General features: G+C 37.8%; 1 protein-coding gene across 2 annotated transcripts in view; it reads right to left on the reverse strand.

The window, feature by feature from the left end:
* Positions 1 to 19926, reverse strand: part of UPP2 (uridine phosphorylase 2) — a 67702-nt gene that overhangs the window by 34480 nt on the left and 13296 nt on the right. The window contains exons 5-7 of one of the 2 annotated variants that reach the window (XM_016152828.2): positions 18926 to 19135; positions 16676 to 16822; positions 4605 to 5802 (exon numbers count right to left, since the gene is read on the reverse strand). In XM_016152828.2, the coding sequence (XP_016008314.1) occupies positions 5651 to 5802; positions 16676 to 16822; positions 18926 to 19135 (509 nt within the window). In that variant the 3' untranslated portion in view covers positions 4605 to 5650. Of the gene's footprint in view, positions 1 to 4604; positions 5803 to 16675; positions 16823 to 18925; positions 19136 to 19926 lie in introns of those variants that run through there. The other variant, XM_016152829.2, reaches the window with a different exon arrangement.

Genomic DNA, 19926 nt, shown 5'->3' on the forward strand with positions numbered 1-19926 from the left:
ATTTCCTTCCATGGCAGGATGATGAGACATATAGCTTGAAGGCAAACAATAGAGGCCATTTATGTCTTTTACTCAAGCTTTCAAATCTATCATACATGTGATGCCCAGAAGCCAGCTAGGAAAATATGTCAAATGCCATGTTTCTCAAGCTGCAGGCCCTGGAGAGTTCCATGAGAATTTTTTAATATAAGAGTGAATTCTTGTATAAAGAATAACCATTTTTAAAGTATTCTATTAGTTAAAAAGAAAAAATACTAACTTCTGTTTTGCAGTAAAATAAATTGTAATTGAAAGATCTTCATATGGAATGACTTCAGTTTCTTAAGTCAGTGGTTTTCAAAACGGTTTGAGGACCTCTGGTGTATTTTGGAGGGTATATTACTAGGTCCCAGTAGGAACCAGGTGGCACAATTAAATTGGGGAACTGAGAGAACTTAATGAAAGGACTTTTTACTAAAGGATGAGCAGGATTTAGAGATTGACAAAGGATGGTGCAGCTGGGAACAGCTGCCACTACCCCTGACCTGAGAAGGCTAGAGTGTGAGCAATTACAAGAACCTGGAAAATCTAGGGGTATGTCAAGGGCCACCAACAAGAACTGTGGTCATTGATAAGCAACACAGGTATCCTGGCATGACTCAGCCTGAGGAAGGTGTGTGAACTCATGAAATTATATTCAAATTCAGGGGTATACTGATGAATGTGCCTTTTTTTGAAGAGCAGGTTCATAGATTTTATCAACAGTCTACTGAATGGGAAAAGATATTTACCAATGATGCATATAATAAGGGGTTAAAATCCAAAAAATATAAAGAAGTCATACAACACCAAAAAACTCAAACAATCTAATTAAAAAATGGACAGAGGACCTGAGTAAACATTTCTCCAGAGTGGACATATGGATGGCCAATAGACATACGAAAAGACATTCAATGTCACTAATCATTAGAGATATGCAAATTAAAACCACAGTGAGATATCTGCTAACACCTGTCAGAATGGCTATGATCAATAAATCAACAAACAAGTGTTGGCGGGGATGTGGAGAAAAGAAAAACCTTGTGCACTGTTGGTGGGATTGCAAATTGCTGCAGCCAGTATGAAAAATGGTGCAAGAATTCCTTTAAAAATTAAAAATAGAACTACCTGATGACTGATGACCCAGCAATTGTACTTCTGGGTATTTATCCAAAGAAATCCAAAACACTCATTTGAAATGATACATACATCCTTATGCTCGTTGCAACATTATTTACAATAGAGAAAATATGGCAGCAACCTAAGTGTCCATCATCCATAGATGACTGGATAAAGAAGATGTGGTGTGTGTACATATGTATAATGGGATATTACTCAGCCATAAAAATGAACTCTTACCATCTGTGACAACATGGATGGACCTAGTCAGTATCATGCTAAGTGAAGTAAGTCAGACAGAGAAAGACATATACTATATAATTTCATTTACATGTGGAATCTAAAATACAAAATAGAGAAGCAAACAAAACAGAAACAGACTCAGAGAAACAAAAATAAACTAAGTGATGTTTGCCAGATGGAAGAGGTTGGGGGGCTGGATGAAAAGGCGAAGGGATTAAGAAGTACAAATTGATATTTATAAAATAGTCATGGGGATGTAAAGTATACCAAAGGGATATAGTCAATAACATCATAATAACTGTATGGTATAAGATGGGCACTAGGCATACAGTTAGATAAATATTTAACCACTATGTTATATACCTGAAACTAATATAATATTGAATGTCAACTGTAATTTAAAAATAAAAAAATATTTAAAGACCTATATTTTTAAAAGAAGGTAATAAAATTCAAACTGATTTTGTTATATTATTGAAATTGATTTATAACCCTTATTTAGCACCTACAGGGTACAACATACTAAATAACATTCTATAACTGTATTTTAAACTGAAGATTGAGCTTTTACTAAGCAATTATTAAACTTCAACTGTTTAGATGTGTTGGTATTTGGGAGTGAAATGTGGAATGTTAATGAGATCACGTTTGTAAAAAATTAACCTGAAAGGCAGTCAGCTATGTGTTTGTTATTTAGTTATTTGTGGTTTTGTTTGTTTGGGGGTTTTGCGTATTTTTGTATGTATAATTTTATATATTTAGATTGTTTCCATATCTTAGCATTGAGAAAAAGGTAGCTAGCTATATGAGGTATTTGTAATAACTATTTCACAAATCATCCATTTGTACACTTTAAATATATACAAATTTTATTTGTCAATTATACCTAAAATATATATACACATACATATATATGTATATATGTATGAGTATATATAAATATACTTATATGCATATATATATGTACACTGTTCCTGATGTTGAGGAGTAAGATTCAAGTTATAAATCTTGATTTTTATGTAACTATTCTAGTGGAGACACTGTCTAAAGACTTAGAAGTTCAGCTAGAGGAGTATCTACCTGATTCACAGACTATTTATTCTTCTAAATCAATGGCTCTCTGCCCAGGCCAAAAATCACCAGGGGAAATTTTTGAGCAAGGCTTCCCGAGCTAATTCTCAGAGCCTCTTATTTAGTTGGTCTGATGTAGGGCCCCAAATGGTGTCTTTTAAAGGCTTATGAGATGATCCTAATGTGCACTAACTAGCGTGGAGAGCCACAGGGCGCTGTGCTGGAGGAAAGGCATTGACCGGCAGAGCCCTCCCCCTCCCCGCACCCAGGCAGCCAGCTCCAGGGCCCATGCGCATTGCCACAATACTGCGTTGCTCCTTAAAATCAAGACTAGTTGTTCTTCTCTTGATCATTAGTTCACATTTTGTCTTAAAGACACTGTAAATTTTTTCCTTTTATGAAGCGACCGCTATAGCCAGAGCCAGTTCAGGGCCTGCTGTCTGCCACGGCATAGACTGTATGAGAGGCATCTGGATATTAGCTTCAGGCTTTGTGCCAATGATGCCCTTCCCTTTGCTTTCCCCTTTTCTTTCCCATTTCTTCTAATTTATACTATCTTGATGTGCTTTAATTTGTTCTTGTAAACTGTCTCCAAATATTTTAAGGAAGAAGGAGGGATGGGTTTTTATAATGAATAAATGAACAAAGAATAAAACACAACAAATGCATACACACACTCAACATAGAAATAAACAGAAATAACAAGCCCTTCAGTTTCCTGAAGGGGATTCAAGAAGGACGAGACTGGACAGGTGGAAAAGAGGATTAGAGGCGGGGTGGAACGACAGTGCCCAAACGTAAGGCAGGCACAGGTGAGTAGTCAGTGAATGCCTACAGCTGACAACTGCCATGGCAGCCTAAGGGTAGAAAGGAGACTTGGCCTTTCAAATGCAGACAAGCTGGTTAGTCGTAACTCAAGTTCATGAAAAAGGATGCAAGTTCTCAACATAGCACATCAATGAGAACAAGTTGATGTCTTTGTAGTGCAATGCTAGTTCTAAAGAAACAAGAAGGGAAGATATGATGGGCTGAGGGGAAAATAAACTTAGAAACTTTCCTGAAGCAGGTGGATTTGGAGCTTAGTTTTGACAGAGGGGAAAGCCTCATGCTACATAAAAACAAACAAACAAACAAAAAAGAAAAAAAAACAAGAGGTTCTAGGCATTGACATAGCTCTACACTGATGGTACAGAGACTTCCTCCCCACAAAGTAAGATGTGGTGGAAGGAACAGCCAGGGAGAGCTGAATAAGGAAAAGACTAGGGACGTTTTAATGAGAGTTTATAAGGGAAATACTATGAAGAGGGCTCATTCTTCAGTGGACCAATATTTATTGAGTGTCTGGTATATGTTAGGCATTATTTTGGATGCTTGGGATATAGCAGTAAATAAAACAGGTACGGTCTTTGCCTTCATGAACCTTATAGTCTAGGCATTAGGCATTAATTATATAATGACCCAGTGAGCACCTTAAAGAGGCAGAGGGCGCTGTAGGAGGCCATGGCCAGGCTGGGAGGAATCTAGTTTGAGGACAGGAAGGCTTTTCCATTGGTGGACAAATGGAGAAATATTTAGGAGAACTGATAAGACTTGGTGATTGATTGGAGGGAGGCTGAAGGAGATGGAATCATCATAGAGGTTTCCCAGGTTTCTGGTATTTACAGCTTATACCATTTACTGAGGTAGAGAATACTAGTTGGGAAAGCAAACATACACAAATGTATGTATGTGCACATGTGCATATGCACACACACACACACTCCCAGTCAGGAGTTGAGAAGACAATTAAATGTAATTATTTTATTATTCTCTCTCGGAGCCTCCTCTTCTCTGAATAAAACAAAAAAAAAAAATGAAGATTTTCCAGGATCAGATAAAATTTCAAAATTATGAAGGTTGAAGGCTTAAGGAGAGCATTCTGAAGTACTTTCCACTATGTCTAAAAACAAAACAAAACAAAGTGAAATCCTCACTAATGATTGTAGTGTTATTCTACTTTATTTTTTAGCTCTGATCTTTGTATTTTGTCAATTACTGGGGTACTTTAGATATTGCACTTGGGGAATATCTATTGCCGGCCAAAAGAAGTCCCCAAATGATACATCTCTCAGGGGATTATTCATCGCCATTGTTTCAAAGGATGCAAATTATCATTATCAATGTTAAATTAAACTTTATTTGAGCCACGACTATATAAATATATGTATACAACATGACATAATATACAAGATTGTAAGCCTTCCTCTACCTATCCCTCATCTATGCTTTCCACCTTCTAAGTGTGTCAGCTTTAGAAGAACCATTCCACCCTCCCCACCAGCCCAGGCAGCATTAACTCATGGAGAGTATGGCACACGCCCGTAAATGACACTGTGCCTCTTAGAGTGTCTAACTGATTAGGGTTGTAGGCAGGGTGTGGGTAACACCTGCTTCAAAGTCTCATGAAGGCTGACTTTAACATCTTGAACTTAAGTATAAATTCAGTTGCTACTAATTCCTCAAACTATTGGGTTAATATTGAATGAAATAAAAAATACAGCCTCCTTAAAAGAAAAAAACATCGCTAAAAGGTCATTTAATCATTTGTGATTTCTGAGGCAAACCTAGAATCTTTTTTTGCATTGCTGATGGTTTTCCTTGAAACTAGGTATGTAACTATATTCCACAATAAAATCACAAACATCCTTATTCCATGGTGCACTGAAATCATGCAGGGGGAGAAAAGAAGTGTGGTCGTGTTTCCCAAAGGAAATAGACCTACATTACACTGACACTTTTTTCTGTAAATATTTTGAATGTGCATAATCAATTTCTGTCACTTGTCCAACACCTAGAAGTGCCTGACAACATTCTAACATGAGTTTCTGGATTGGTTTCAGAAACAGTGACTGGCTAATCTATTTTGATGTGAGTTTAATTAATGCTGCATGTGAAACTCCAAATGTCACAATTCAGGAGTTTTAAATGTTTAATTATTAGACTAGCTTTGTTAATGTATTCTAAAATAAAATTTTAATTTAATTTAATGTATGTATTAAATTCTTTAATGATAAATTCATTTTTTAAGAGAAAGGGGTTTTGTCAGATCACTCTATTATGATTTTAATATGTAGAAGAGAACTATATAAAAATGCCACAGATAATATATGAGGTTATATATATGAACTACAAATTTGCAGGAAAGGACTGGGCCGCCCAATTATGACGTCTGGTCACGAAGTCCAAGCCGCCGTTTGATGAAGTTGGAGATTAGAAGCTGAGGCCTTTGCTGGTAGTCCACCAGAACATCATGGGGCAAGCTGATCTGGTCACATTCAAGTCTGTCTAGAAGTGTCACACAGACCACCGCAGCTAGACGAGCAAACAACACCATTACTGAACCAATTGATTTATCTTTTATATGAAGACATTAGTCAAACATTCCATCCCCAGCACATGTACTTTGTGTTATTTCTCCTGTCAACCCAATGAACCCTCTACCCTTTTCTATAACTCCTATTTTTATAGACTCCCACCAAATACTTCATCTAAGTAAGTTAATGGAAATAATTTTAAGCACTATCTCTTTTCCTTTCCACAATCAGCTAGATGAAAGGAAAACATTTTGTTTGGGAAAAGAATAAAGAGAGATCTTTGCCATCCAAGATAAACACACCTCCAGCTTTCTATCCTATTTTCAGTTAGAGAAGCATCTTCTAACTTGAGGATATAACCAGAGAGCTAGCCATTAGTCCTGAGATGACGTTTTATTTCTTGGGGCAATGTTTGAGTTTGCCTGTCAAAGGCCTTGCTGAAAAGTAAAGTAAGTAGAGAAGAGATATGAATGCTGACCTCAGGAAATATCAGTAAAGGTGAGTAAGGACACTCATGAATTTGAGAAGAAAAATATTAAATGGAATGCTTAAACATAAGAATCAGCTCCACGAAGGAGCAAATTTATTAGCATTTAGTTTCTACAGAATGAGAATAAAATCTCATGATAGATACAAAACTAGGGGGGAAAAAGAAATATATTTTTCTAAAAAAAAAAAAAAATGAAACTTTCATTTTTGAAAAGTCACCATGGCAGCAACATCTTTGGTTTATCCAGGAAGAAGAACCAGAGAGAAAACCCGGGTCTCCTATAAAATCTTTATTGTCAGTGTTACATGAAATCTTTGATTTCAAGAAATGTGGTTATACACATTGAAATGCATAAAAAAATGTAAACCAATTTTGAATTGATAATAGTGCAACAACCTCTATCTTCATCTACATCATTTTTTAAAAAAGATTTCAGTGTTTATGGGATTAGATGTGGCTACATTAACCACTTTGAGGGCATAGAGATCAAGTTGGGCGTGAGTGTAATATTTATTTCTTTGACCTCTCCACTATTTCAGATTTCATTTAAGATCTGAATTTGGGAAAGAGAAATGGACTGTAATTATAATAGATACTATCTTTTCTGTTTGGTTTATCTGCTATCTGCTGGGTATTTGTGATATCATTTGGTCCTTACAGCTGTACCATGAGCTAGCTATTATTTTTATCCCTTTTTGACAGATGATGAAATGAGGGTTTAGGGAGGTCAAACAAATGGCCCGGCATGCACAGCTAGTAAACAGCCAGTCAATTCTCAGCTTTCTAAACTGCTAAGAAGAGTTCTCTACCTTCCGTCCATTCGTCCCCTGAGCTGGCACAGGTTGAATCATTAGGCAGACGTGCCCTGACCTCTTGGTCAAATTGACCCTCCTGTTCAGTGAAGTGAAAAGGAATGAAAATGTGCAACTTGAGCTGAGTCAAAAATCTCATCACCTAAGATCCTATTTGTTCAAAACTCACTTGGTTGTAAAGCAACTTGGCTGAACAAGTTACTAAGCAAATAGAAGGGCTAAGAACTTCCCCAGCTTTTCGAGTTAATGATCAGCAAGTCTGTGAAGCCTGGAGTGGGCTGGCAGTAGCCAGGAAAAGTTGAAAGTCTTTCTCTAATCCTTCACTTGGAAGAAAGATAAAAGGAAACCCGTGCTGTGTACTTTTCACAGAGTGGGAGCTGACTTCACTAAATGTCTTATCTGGAGATTTCAAGGGTAATGCCAAAGATGGAAAAGAACAGGTCTCCACGGTGTTTTCTTGAACCCTGGAGGCCCCATTAACAAGCAGCATATAATAATCTTGTCACCTAAAATTACTATTTCTATGAGCAATTATAAGGAACTAATTATCCAAAAACAATTTGTCAAAAATTAAGCCTGACAGCTTTGCTACCATAATCCTTAGATTGGGCAGGAAGGGTGGCTCCTGTGGAGGGACACTTAGTGACCTAGCTGTCACCAAGGAGGTTGTCAGCTAACTGACTCATGCTGAAGTATGAACACAGAGCTACACCAGGAACTCCCAGCGATTCTCAGCTCCTTGGGATCATTTATGGTCTCTTTGAGAATCTGATGAAAGTTGTAATTGGAACTCTTTTCACAAAAATATACATATGCATACACATGAAATATCTGTCTACAAATTTTCAGGGGGTTTAGGGCCCCTGAAGTCCACCCATGAATCTTTAGGAATCCACAGACCCCACGTTAGTCCCGCCTTTCTGATTCAGAATAGACTTCCAAGAAAGTTTTCCCGTGAACTGTAGGCAAAGACAGCAAGGGGGTGGGGGTGGGGGCACAAATTCTCCTATAGACAACAGGACTCAAAACAGAGCCGGGCATCGGAAAATGGCAAAGCAGCAAAGGTTATCTTGGGAGTTCCCAGCCTGGCTCTTATGACAGGTCCTCTTCCACTTCTCCTGGCTCTTTTCATGCCCCCCTTCACTCCTCGAGGTGTGCATTCATTAAGACCTCATCTTTCCCACTGTATGCCTGGTTTATAAAGTATAGAAATCTCAACAACCCAGAGCCTTCTATACTCAACAACCCAGAAACACTGCCTCTGTTTCCCCCGAGACATCAATCTCTGGCTGTTGGCTGCAAATCAAAAACCAAGTGGAGAAAATTTATATTCAAAGGGGCTGATCAAAGCTAAGGAGTACAGGAACAATTTGTTCTTCTGGATTGTTGATTCCTAAAATGTGCTCCACTGACCACCTCCATCAGAACCAGAGCTTGTTAATAATGCAGATTCATAGGCTTTCTCCCAGACATACATAATTAGGGGTGAGAGGCGAGAGAGGGCAGTGAATCTACGTTTTCAAAAAAACCTTCCCAGTTATTATTTGCACATTAATATTTGAGAACTACGGCTTTAAAGACTTTAAACTCTATCCTGATTCAAATTAAGTTACAACAAATGTACATGCTAGTACTTTAGGTTGCCAAAGGAATGCAGAATTATTACCAAGACTTAGCATTGACTCTACCAAGAATTGTTCCATATCTTTTATAAAAGTGTTATTGAAGACACTGTCTATTATAATATAGCTGATAATTTTACTTCAGTTTAACATTTGGATGAGGTTTTTATGATAAATCTCAAATGCTTTCTTTTATTAGATGAGTTCTGTGTAACTCAAGGTGTTTCCATTTCAACTTGGCCTCCAGGAGACTCAGAACTAAGTAGAAGTATTTAGGTTTAGTATTGCACTCCCAGGTAGCCTCTTTGATATTGAGAATTCCCCATCTGCCCTCTTAAATATATCCCTCTAATTCTCTTCTTTGCGTAAATTGTATTATATATTCATCTTTTATAGAAAGCTATTAATGCTTTTTCAAAAAAAAAAAACACAAGTAATCTATCAATAGATAAATGTGTGACTCTTTTATACCTTATGGAATAGTAGAGGGAGCGGGGGTTAGGAGATAGGAGATCTCAGTTCTAGCCCATCTCTGTTCTGATCCGGCTGTGTTCCCTTAGGCAGGTCATTATTTACACTCTTTAGGCCTAATTGCTTTCTCTGGGAAAGGAGCAGGTTGGATCTCAGAATTTTCTTCCAAGTCCACACCCTCAGTTTATATGTCTCACATCATCTTTTCAGTGTGAAGACTATGCTGTCATCTCCAGGAGGTTCAGCTGCAACTGTGGAGACTTGAGCTTCTGTTGGATGCTGGACCCCTAACCAGGGAAGCATTAGGATAGGCAGAAGATGGAGCCTAGTGTGCTGGGGGTGACAGGCCCAGCTGCAGAACCCAGGATGCCTCACTGGGGGAAGAGCAGGGGAGAGGCAGGTCACAGGTAATGCCAACTGTATGAAAGGTTGAGTCAGTGGTCCTAGATGGTTCTCTAATGGGTGAGGTGTTGGTAAGATGCAGGGAGGAGTGGGATAGAGAATAAAATAATAGAATTAAAATGAATCAAATAAAACTATACATACTGACCTAGATTAAAAATACGTAAAAACTAACAAAGTAAGAAGAAACCATTTTTTTAAATCTTGTGTTTGTAACAGTAATAAATGAATTATTTATTTACCTTTTTGGCCTGATTTCCTTGGCCAACAAAAAATGGCTGTGCATACTACTGAATAAGTATCAATTTAACACTTTATTTGATTCCAACACTAACCATCTTGGTATATGCTTAGCCCTTAGGGTTTGCTTGCTGAATAAGCATAACTCTGCTCACAACTTTTACCGTTCTGAACAGAGATTATAAACCTTGTGTATCTGCTGCTGGGAAGAAGCAGCAGAATGCAATGGGGCCTCAAATTAAACAGACCTGGGTTCAAATTCCAGCTCGGCTACTTATTAACTGTGAAAATTGGGAAAAGCTATTTAACCTCACTGAGCCACAGTTTCTTTTTCTCTTGTGAGGGTGAAGAAGCTGTAATTGGCTGCCTCGCACCCTTGTATAATAACATTTCAAAACCGTCCTTTTCCTCCACTTTCAGAAACGCTCCAGCTCTAGACTAAATATAATCTTTAATCTTTATTGTAATATCTCTTTTACTTTATCTGTGATCACAGTGCAGTTCCCAAAGCTCAATATCCTTCATTGCTGGGACTGGCAGAAGAATATAAAATGGAATTAAAGTCAAAATTCTGTTCCCTCTCATTGAACTGTAATAAAGTAATATTACAAAGACTGAATATATCCCCAAAGTTACCAGTATCTGTCAAAAGAAATAACATTGAATTCTTCCTTTACCTTAAAGAAAAATCATTGTGGGTGCTGCAGACACCAAAGACAAAGAGGATTTAAGCAGAACCTAATCTTAGATAAATATTAGGTTTTATAAATTGCCATGCAAGCAAGTGTGTGTCAAAAGACAGAATGTCTTTTTAAAATGAATACAAATTGAACATACTTATCACAGGTTACAGTGCAAAAGGATTACCATCTTTAATCAGAATGTTATGGGTTCAATTAAAGTGGCTTTTGCTTTAAGAGAGAGACAAATGTGTGCATATTATAAAATCATAGATGAATGCATTTATGTAGCATTGTACAGTGGATATACAGTATTCTGAAGGTTCAGGCTTTTGATGTAGAATATTTTGTGAATGCCGCTATTTTCCTTCATCCAAATCTTTGTTAAAGCAACATTGGATTCTCGCTATTCTTTTTCAGAATAATAAGATCGGGATAATGGCAGTGACTTATGGGTGTCCATGGCCCCATTTCAAGCAGTTTGTCCACCTATGAAATATCAAGATATTCAGCGGCTACAGATAAAACAGAAGTATTGTGTGGACTTTACACCAAAGTGGAGCTTAACTTTAAGGCTTTGTCTCTTCCTATTTGGGCAGTTAAGAGGCACTCTGAAATCCTTTAAACAATTGCAAGCCGCTAATGAGATTGAGGAATGAAGGAACCAGTTAGAGGCATTTTTCATGGTAAATAAGAGTTGAGTGGTCACTCTTTTTATTTGTTTGTTCATTCATTTAGCAAATATTTACTGAATGCCAGTATGGCAGATATTATTCTAAGTGCTGGGGATATAGCAAGGAAATGACATACAAGCTCTCTGTTCTCATAGTGCTTATATTGTAATGGAGAGAAATTCTAAATACATATTGTCATTATTGTCATTAACATATGTAAAATAATATATAAGTTAATATGTAAACTGGAAATATTGTCTATGGTGGAAAATATGATGCAGAGAAATGAATTAGAATGAGTGAGTAAGTGGAATAAATGTAAGTGGGTTTCGTTCAGGTAGTCATTCAAGGCTTCTCAAATGAAATGAGATTTATGGTGAGATCTGATATTAATCACGAAGAGAAGAAAGGGTAATCCATGTGGACCCAAGACATCCTTGTCTCAGGTGGATGCAGAATGATCTGTTTCTACATTGATCCAAACTCACTGAGTGACTCCTCTGAGTTAGGTAAGACAATAGGTCTCTAGAAGACCTTTGTTAAAAAAAAAAAATGCTTTTTATAAGCTGAAGCTACAAGCCATCATCACCTTAGTATGAAGTTGGACTGAGTTCAGTCATCTGGTAGCATTAAAGGGACAGAACAAGCCATTAGAGAAGGCTTCTTAGAGAAACAGAGTGGGCTGGGTCATTATTAACAGTGGGAGCAGGATGGAGGGGGATGGGGAACAGGCCTGGGAGGCCAACTGAGCCTCTGTGTTCTCAGCTCTTGGTGCCAGGTGAAACATACTTTCCTATGTTGCTTCTCATTGGCATATCCTCCCTAACTTCCTCTATGTTAAAATAGCTGCATATGAAGGCTGTCTCAGCCCTTCACCAAATCAGCTTTTCTAGCTCATGCAGAGCTTTTCCAAGCTTAATGGCTGTGGCAGGGGAAGCATGTTATGAGTGAGGAAGGATGGGAACATGGTAGCATCATATACATGGGGTTTTTGTCTGTGTTCTCGGTGGTTGATCTTCCAGGGGGCACTGTACCAGGCTCATCTTTCAAAACAGTGGTGTATGAGAGAGACAAAGAGTCACCACAAAGAAATTCAAGCAGAAATCCTCTGAAGAACTATAGAATTTCAGAAGTACAGGTGTAACCTTTAGTGTGAATGTTGGCAGCCCAGAAGACATCTACTCAATGCTCAGTGATGAGGCTGCAGCGGTGGCCTAGAATGGAGCTATTGGAAAGATAAAATCTGCTACTAACAGCAGCAGAAAAAGGAAAATGCAGCAGGTGGCAGGAACTACAGCAAGCCAGACAGAAGAGTCCAAGAGAGTACATGCAGGTGGCAGAGAGAGCAGTCACAAGGATTTGCAGCAAGGACAGAAAATCCCTTATAACAGAGTAACTTCTCAGAGGTTTTGGCAACAACCTTAAAAAGAGAAAGATTCAGGTCCAGGATTCACAAGCCTAGGACTCTCCCTGGCTGCCAATTGATGCCTCTTAAGAAAGAACTGATGGTTATCACCAAACTTATATCATGACAGCACATTTGTATGTAGGCATTTTATATTTGACTAAACTGGTTATTAATCCTGCTCTATTTGCATATTAAGTGGAGCTATGACTCAAGTGAGTGCTTGTTGTTTCTATAATAAAGAAATGTGAGAAGCATTTCCTGAAGCAAAAATATCTGAATCCAGGTGTTCCTGCAGGCTGTGTGCTAACTGGACTGCTCTCAGGCAAGGTCAAGCTGACCTCAGCTTGGGTTCCCACTCCCACTAAAAACAGGAAATAAAAACAGATGCAATTGTTTCTCTGAAAGGGGGTATTAATGATGACCTTCTAAAGAGAATAAGGATTTATTTGCATCCTTCACCTATATAATACAAAAATTTGCACGTAAATGTACTATAAGAGATGGAAGTAGTTAAGGATAGTGGTTCTATAACTAATCTGTTCTGAACTATAACTTCTTTCTAAAACATATTTTTAGAAATGCTACCACAAACATTTTGTTTGTAGTTTGATATATTCAAATTGATTAACCGTAAGAACAAATACTGGAATTAAAATTCCATTTGAATCAAATGAAGCATTATCACACTATAATTCTTTACTGCTTCTTTGAAGGTTTCTTCTCTGGGTGCCAGGACACTAGACTCTCCAGGTGTTTTGCCAACTTCCCTCCTTAGTGTCCTTCCCTGGATCATCCTTACCTCCCCTAACTTTTAACTTCTAACCAAGGACCTTTCCTCATCTGCTTCTATACCCATTCACTTTGTCATCTCAATTATTGCATGGCTTTAAATCTCAATCATATACTGTCAACTTACAATTTTGCTTCTTCAGTCCAAACGTCTTGCTTAAATTCCAGATTCATAAATTCATCTGCTTACTTAGCCTCCATTTAATGACTACAACCCCCAAATCCTCACTCAGTTCTCTTTCCCAATTATTATTTCATCCTTCCAGTTTTTCAGGCCAAAAAATCTGGAAATCACTCATTCTTGTCTTTCTCTCAAAATTCACATCATTTTGTCAACAAATCTTACTGGATTTGCCTTCAAAATGTACTTAGAATCTTCTTCTACTACTTCTTCTACTACGTCTTGCCACTTCCACTGCTCTCACACAGGTCCATTATCTCTCCTAAGACTGCTCTATTTGACCATTTACTCTCTCCCTTCTTCTGCCCTTGACCCCAGTAGGCTCTTCCCAACTCAGCAGCCAAGGTGGTCCTGTTAAAATGCAAATCACATCCACTCACTTCTCTATTCAAAGCCCTCCAAGTGAAAGTCACACTTCTCACAGTTACCACACCATCTATACCCCGCTTTCCTACCACTGCATTCCTCTACAGCCCCAACACACTCTGGGTACCCCTGCCTGGTGGTCCTAGAGTTGCATTTTCCACATTGTTCTTTCCCAAATGTCACATGGTATTTTCCAAAATGGTACCTTCTTCTCTGACTATGCTATTTAAAATTATGGTTCTCTTCTGTACCTTGGTCATCCCTATTCCCTTTCCCTGCCTTATTTTTACCATACCACTCTTCAGCATCTTATATATCACTATGTTTTTAGATATTACTCTTTGTTGTTGTGGTCCGTCTCCCTCACTAGATTCCATGAGGGCAGGGATTTCATCTGTGGCGTCCACTGCTGTATCCCCAGCGCCGGCGCACTCAGGACACTCACTGATGCACGGATGAAAGTCCTTCTTTGTTTAGAAAGATAATGATTGATATACATCTTATCTACCAAAATCCAATTTAAAACCCAGGCTTCTTAATATTGTGCCACCCACTTGGTAGGCATACTATAAAACACATTAGAATCAATAACACATTTTATGGACTTTTTTCTTAAAAAAAGAAAATTGCTGTGTGAAATACAAAACCGAACTCTGAAAAAGTGTTGCTCAAATATTTTCTTGGACATTATTGTTAATATTTGGGGATTACTTCTCAGTCAAAACCCCTATTTTAGATGGTAATATTCTTCTTTAGGTCTGAGGTCATAGTCAATTGAATAAGCAATATTTTATTAACTTTGCAGCTTTACTTTTTCATTAACAAAATTAAAAAAAATTTAAATCTATAAGATGACTATGAATATAATTTAAAATCACAAAGAATAGTTATACTGACTAGTGCTCATGAAAATTGTTTTACTTCATTAGATTTTCTTGGTGCTCGTCTAAGGTTGGTGGTTATATTGGAATAATTTTGGTGAAAATAAAAATACATGCTGCAGCCATATTCAGTTTCTTAATATCATTATCTACCAAAAGGAACCAGAACTTCTTGAAGAAATGGCTGATTCCAGATCTGAGCCAAGGAAAGTACAACTCATGCCTCAGAAACTGGTCGTGCCTGAAAGTTGGAAAATTCTCATGAGATAATAGGTTTATTTCAAAGGGACAAAAGAGTGCAATAAAGGGGGCTCTTCCTGGCCAAATTTGTGATAATTTGAGTACCAAAAAGAATAATGACAGAAACCATTTATAACAGTATTGATTTGAACAAAATCCACAATACAGTGACTCCCTCCACCCCACCACAAGGAATCAAAAGAGAGAGAGAGATCGAGAAAGGCAGAAAGATGTGCGAGAAAGAAAAGCTCCTCTTAAAGAAGATGCCAGTTAATAAACATAGAATGAATGAAGGAATAAGAAAATCACCATTTTGGAACCCATGCTAAAGTCATTGGATAAATGACAGTTGGGTAACAGGATATTAATGTGGTTCCAAATTACTACGCCCATAAATTACTTGCTTCTTTCAAAGAGAAAACTTTAACTTTCCAATGGAGCGAGATGGCAGTTACTACTTGAACCCAGTGATCCAACTTGAAATTGCTAATAGTGGAACAGCTTCACTTTACATCTCCCTGATGTGGTGTGATGGAAAGTTTACAGAACTCTGAAGTATTCTTGGCATATAGCTGAATCTAATTGAGCCATTAGACTTTACTTCTCCTTTATAGGAAATATACAGCATATACGAGCAAGTGAAACCCCACGACAAAACAATTAGACAAATCTAGAACATGGAATATTCTGCAAGATAACAGTCTTGACCCTTCAAAAAATCTACTGTATTGAGAAAAAAATAAGGAAAATATGCTAGATGTAAAAAGTAAAGATACAATAGTGAAATAATATAATGTATAAAGTTAATTTGATGTTGGATAAGAAAAACATCTAGAAAAGATATTCTTAGAAAAATTTAAATATAGAATGGATATTAAGTGATATTATGAAACTATTTTTACTTTTTAAATCTTTTTTTGTCAGCTTGATAATGGGGTTGCCATCATTAGGAGAATAATTTTATTCTTATAAAATGATGCTGAGGTACAAAAGTTAAGTGACATGATGTTTGCAATTCATTTACAAATATTCAGGGCAAAAAGCAAATGGGGTGTGTGAGTGTGTATACACTGTACATATATTTAGAGAGCATGCGCAAATGTGGCAAAATATTAAAAACTGTTGAATCTTGGTAAAGGGTATATAGATATTTATTATACTTCTATTTTTCTATATTATTAAAAGTTTTCTAAATAAAAGGTTGGGAAAAGCAAAAATGCATGTAAATTAACTTTAAAAACACACTAATCCTTTGATGGACTATTTTAGGAGTATTTTATTTGTGTCATGTCTTGATAAATTCAACTGTAATAGAGAATAGCAGCCAGGATGAAGAAAGTAGAACTTGCTGTCAAGTCCCAGCTATAGAACCCAATAGCTGGTGACCTTTGGCAACTTGCTTTTGATCCTTGAGAATTGGTTTCCTCATTTCCATAATGGGAGTAGTGTCCTGCCTACTCAAAAGACATCTTGAGATAATACATATTATGAACACTTATACAGCATGCATTCAACCCAAAATAATACATAGCTGGACTTCTTTTTCTTCTCCTGCAGAGTGAAAGTAACTTCATGAAGGAGAGACTTTCATCTTAGGTATTTGTGAACAGCTTACCTTTAAGACCACAAAGTCTACACATAGCTGCAAACACTGTAGATTCCATTTCAATGTTTCTGATGCCGGCTTTGTATGCTCTCTTCAAGTAATCTACCTTTTTTTCTCTGGAAAAGGAGCACAGTGCTCCATCTAGTCGACCCTGGCCTGAAAGAGAATAGAGAATAGTGACCACAATGGCAGTGGCATCACTAAGAAGCTTGCTGTCAGCTGGAGTGCTCTGCAGCTGACTCTATCTCTTGGGTCCGCACCCCAAGTAGGACAAACCTCACCATCTGAATCTATCAGGGGACCAGGAGCAAGGATGTACCCCACTCATGAGTCTCATATGTAGAAGAGTCCATGGTGTTGAGCACCCCAGCTCTGGGGCAAGTAACCATTGAGTGGCCGCAGCAGCTAGCCCTGTACCCAGAGGGTCACTGAGAGATCTGCTCTTTGAGGAGAATCTTAGGATCACTCAGGGCCAAGTGCTGGTGTTGGGGGAGAAGAGACTTCAAGACTGTGGTGTTCTCAGCTACTTGAGAATCAAGGCACTGGTTTGGACATTGCAGCTCTCCATCTGCCTATCATGACAGTGGCAGCCACATACAGACAATAGATTTGTCCACCTTCTTCCCTGACACAAGGCTCTCAGGCTGTATGCCACCATTTGTGATCACTTATTCTCTTCTAGGCTGCTTTCAGTGTTCATTCTTCACATAATTTCACCTATGTCCTAATGGAGCCAGAAGGTGGGAAAAACCTGATGCTGTTATTCACTTCCACCTTGCATGTACTAGAAACCGACTTCCCCACACCCAACTCCCAAGGATGGCCTGGGTTGAAGCAAAGCAGGTTAATATCACCCTGTAACCTTCTATTATTGGCACAGTCCACTTTTTGGCTTCCTTTCCTATTTTTTTCTCTCCTTTTCCTCTATCTTTCATGCTACCTTCACCCTGACTGCTTCTCCTTTTGCCTTTCTCCTAGGGCTGCGTGCCAACACCTCTAATATAGTGTTATTTAAGCCAATTCAAACTTGTCCTAGAAGCCAAACAGGTAATGTCAATGAGGTCTGTGTGGTCTGAAGGGAGCAGTCTCACCTCACCTTCACTGAATGTGGGCTGAGGCTTACCAGGGCTGCCATGAATTATTTTACATTTTTTAATGTTATGTTATTTTGAGAAGATAAAACTATGGATTTTCATATGAAATCTCCAGAAATTATAAATGTTGGCAAAAAGAAAACACGTTTAAAAAAATTCTGTACAGGCCAAAGAAAACACTGACTTCAAAAGGCTGCCATTTGCAAGCTCAGGCTTAAATTCATCCATGACCCTCTCAGTGAGGGGGCCAGTGGCCTATCACAGATTCTCAACCCTATCAGACCCAACGTGCCTCTTGTTTTATAACACGTATGTGGTGGTGCCATTTTTACTAATCTTAAGTTACATTTTTAGATAATATATCTTATTTCCGCACATAATTTTTAAAATTTTAACATAATACTCTAAGTTTGCTCCAATGGGAAAAGAAAAGAAAAATAAAATAAAATAATCTGTAGTTTGATGAATATACTCAAATATAAGCACTCTACAAGATTTCTGAAACGTTCTCCAAGAAATGGTACCAACCCTGGTTAGATTCTTTCTTCTAGAATGAGCTGGGTCTGTCCTTGATGCTTTTTTCTCCTGGCCCTTCACCCGTTATAGCAAGAGCTACTTGGCAGTCACCTTCAATTTGCTCCTAAACTTGATTGGGGGTGGGGGGGACACTGCTCATCACTATAAGAACAAGAATCACTCTGAGACCACCTTATCCCTTGGAATTTCCTCCCCTAAATATTTCTCTTCATTTCCTCATCTCTGTTTTTTCCTGACTGCCAGATCCTTTTTGAGGTACAAGCGATTATACCTCAAAATGGCAGAAACAGAATCAACATATTCCCCTTCTACCAGAGTCACCAATTTAAATTAAAAGCATAAACAGAGATAAGATTTTGCTAACATCACTAATTGAATTTTAGTATTCAATTTGTTCTTAGAGGATTAAACCCACTCTCAATATATATTCATTATGTATGTTTCTCTGTGGCTTATTATGTCCTTACATTCCTATGCTTCAGAAAGTTAAAAAGGCTGTTTCAGTTCTATTTTTAATCCCCAACTATTAATTTTCTAAAGAGGAATTTTTAATATAAATTATGGATTTGAATAACAAAGAGTTGCTAACAATTTTCAGTTGCATTCACAGTTTATAAATTTTTCTTACCTTCATAAAAATCATAGGTACACATCGTATGTCCAATGAGGGTTGGGAAGTTGGGTATTTCTTTGCTACAGTTAAATAGTTCCTCAGCCAGTTCCTTGTCAAGTTCAGTACTTCGGGTGATGATGTTATCCAAGATTACCAGTTCAAACCGGGGCTTGAAGAAAGAATCTACAGCTGTATCTGTTATTACAACAGACCCCGGTGTGATCCCTATAGTATGGGAATAAATAAATGGTTACCAAAGAATGTCACTTACAGTTTACTTTTGACATATAGTATGTAATTAGTTCTGCCAACAATAATTAATGCTAGTTGCTAATGATTCTCCTTATTTTCATCTTTTAAATTATTTTCTTTTCCAAATGCAATTAAATAACAACATTCAGAACAAGCATTTACATTTGCTGTCTTTCCACATTCATATTTACAATGTGATGGGGTTTAGATTTCAAGACAAACATGACTCTTGGACATGCAAATTAGTATTGGCCTTCCGGCTCAAATTTGAATAAATTAGGTCAGGAACAAACTAAATGAGGCTGCCAGCAAGTAGCTTTCATAAAGTGATGTGACTACTTGATATTTAATCTCTGCAGCTCCTTGATTACTATAATTTCTTTGCATCTCTATCCTCTCTTCCTTCTGATTCTCCTCACGTCCATTCCCTTCTCCCCTCTCTGGCCCCACGTAAATTAGGCCTCTTGGCTGACCTTCCAGTGCTGCAAAGTCTGGCTTGCTCATGGGACTCAGTAACTCAAGTCACAGGGACTTGAGAAACCAGTTTCTGCCAACTGTTATTCTCCCTGCCTGGAATGCTCTCTGGTCTTCCCCCACACCTTTTCATCAGACTGACACGGACTCATTCTTTAGGCGTCAGCTTAAGTCACTTCCTCCAAATGGTATGAATCCATGGAGGGGAAAAAAAATTAAAACGGGACTCAGATAGGTTACATTAAATTTCCCCAGGCCCAGCTTTTGACCTAGTTTTTGACCCATTCCGA

This window comes from Rousettus aegyptiacus, unplaced genomic scaffold (assembly GCF_014176215.1).
Source record: "Rousettus aegyptiacus isolate mRouAeg1 unplaced genomic scaffold, mRouAeg1.p scaffold_m13_p_2, whole genome shotgun sequence".
Lineage (NCBI taxonomy): Eukaryota > Metazoa > Chordata > Mammalia > Chiroptera > Pteropodidae > Rousettus > Rousettus aegyptiacus.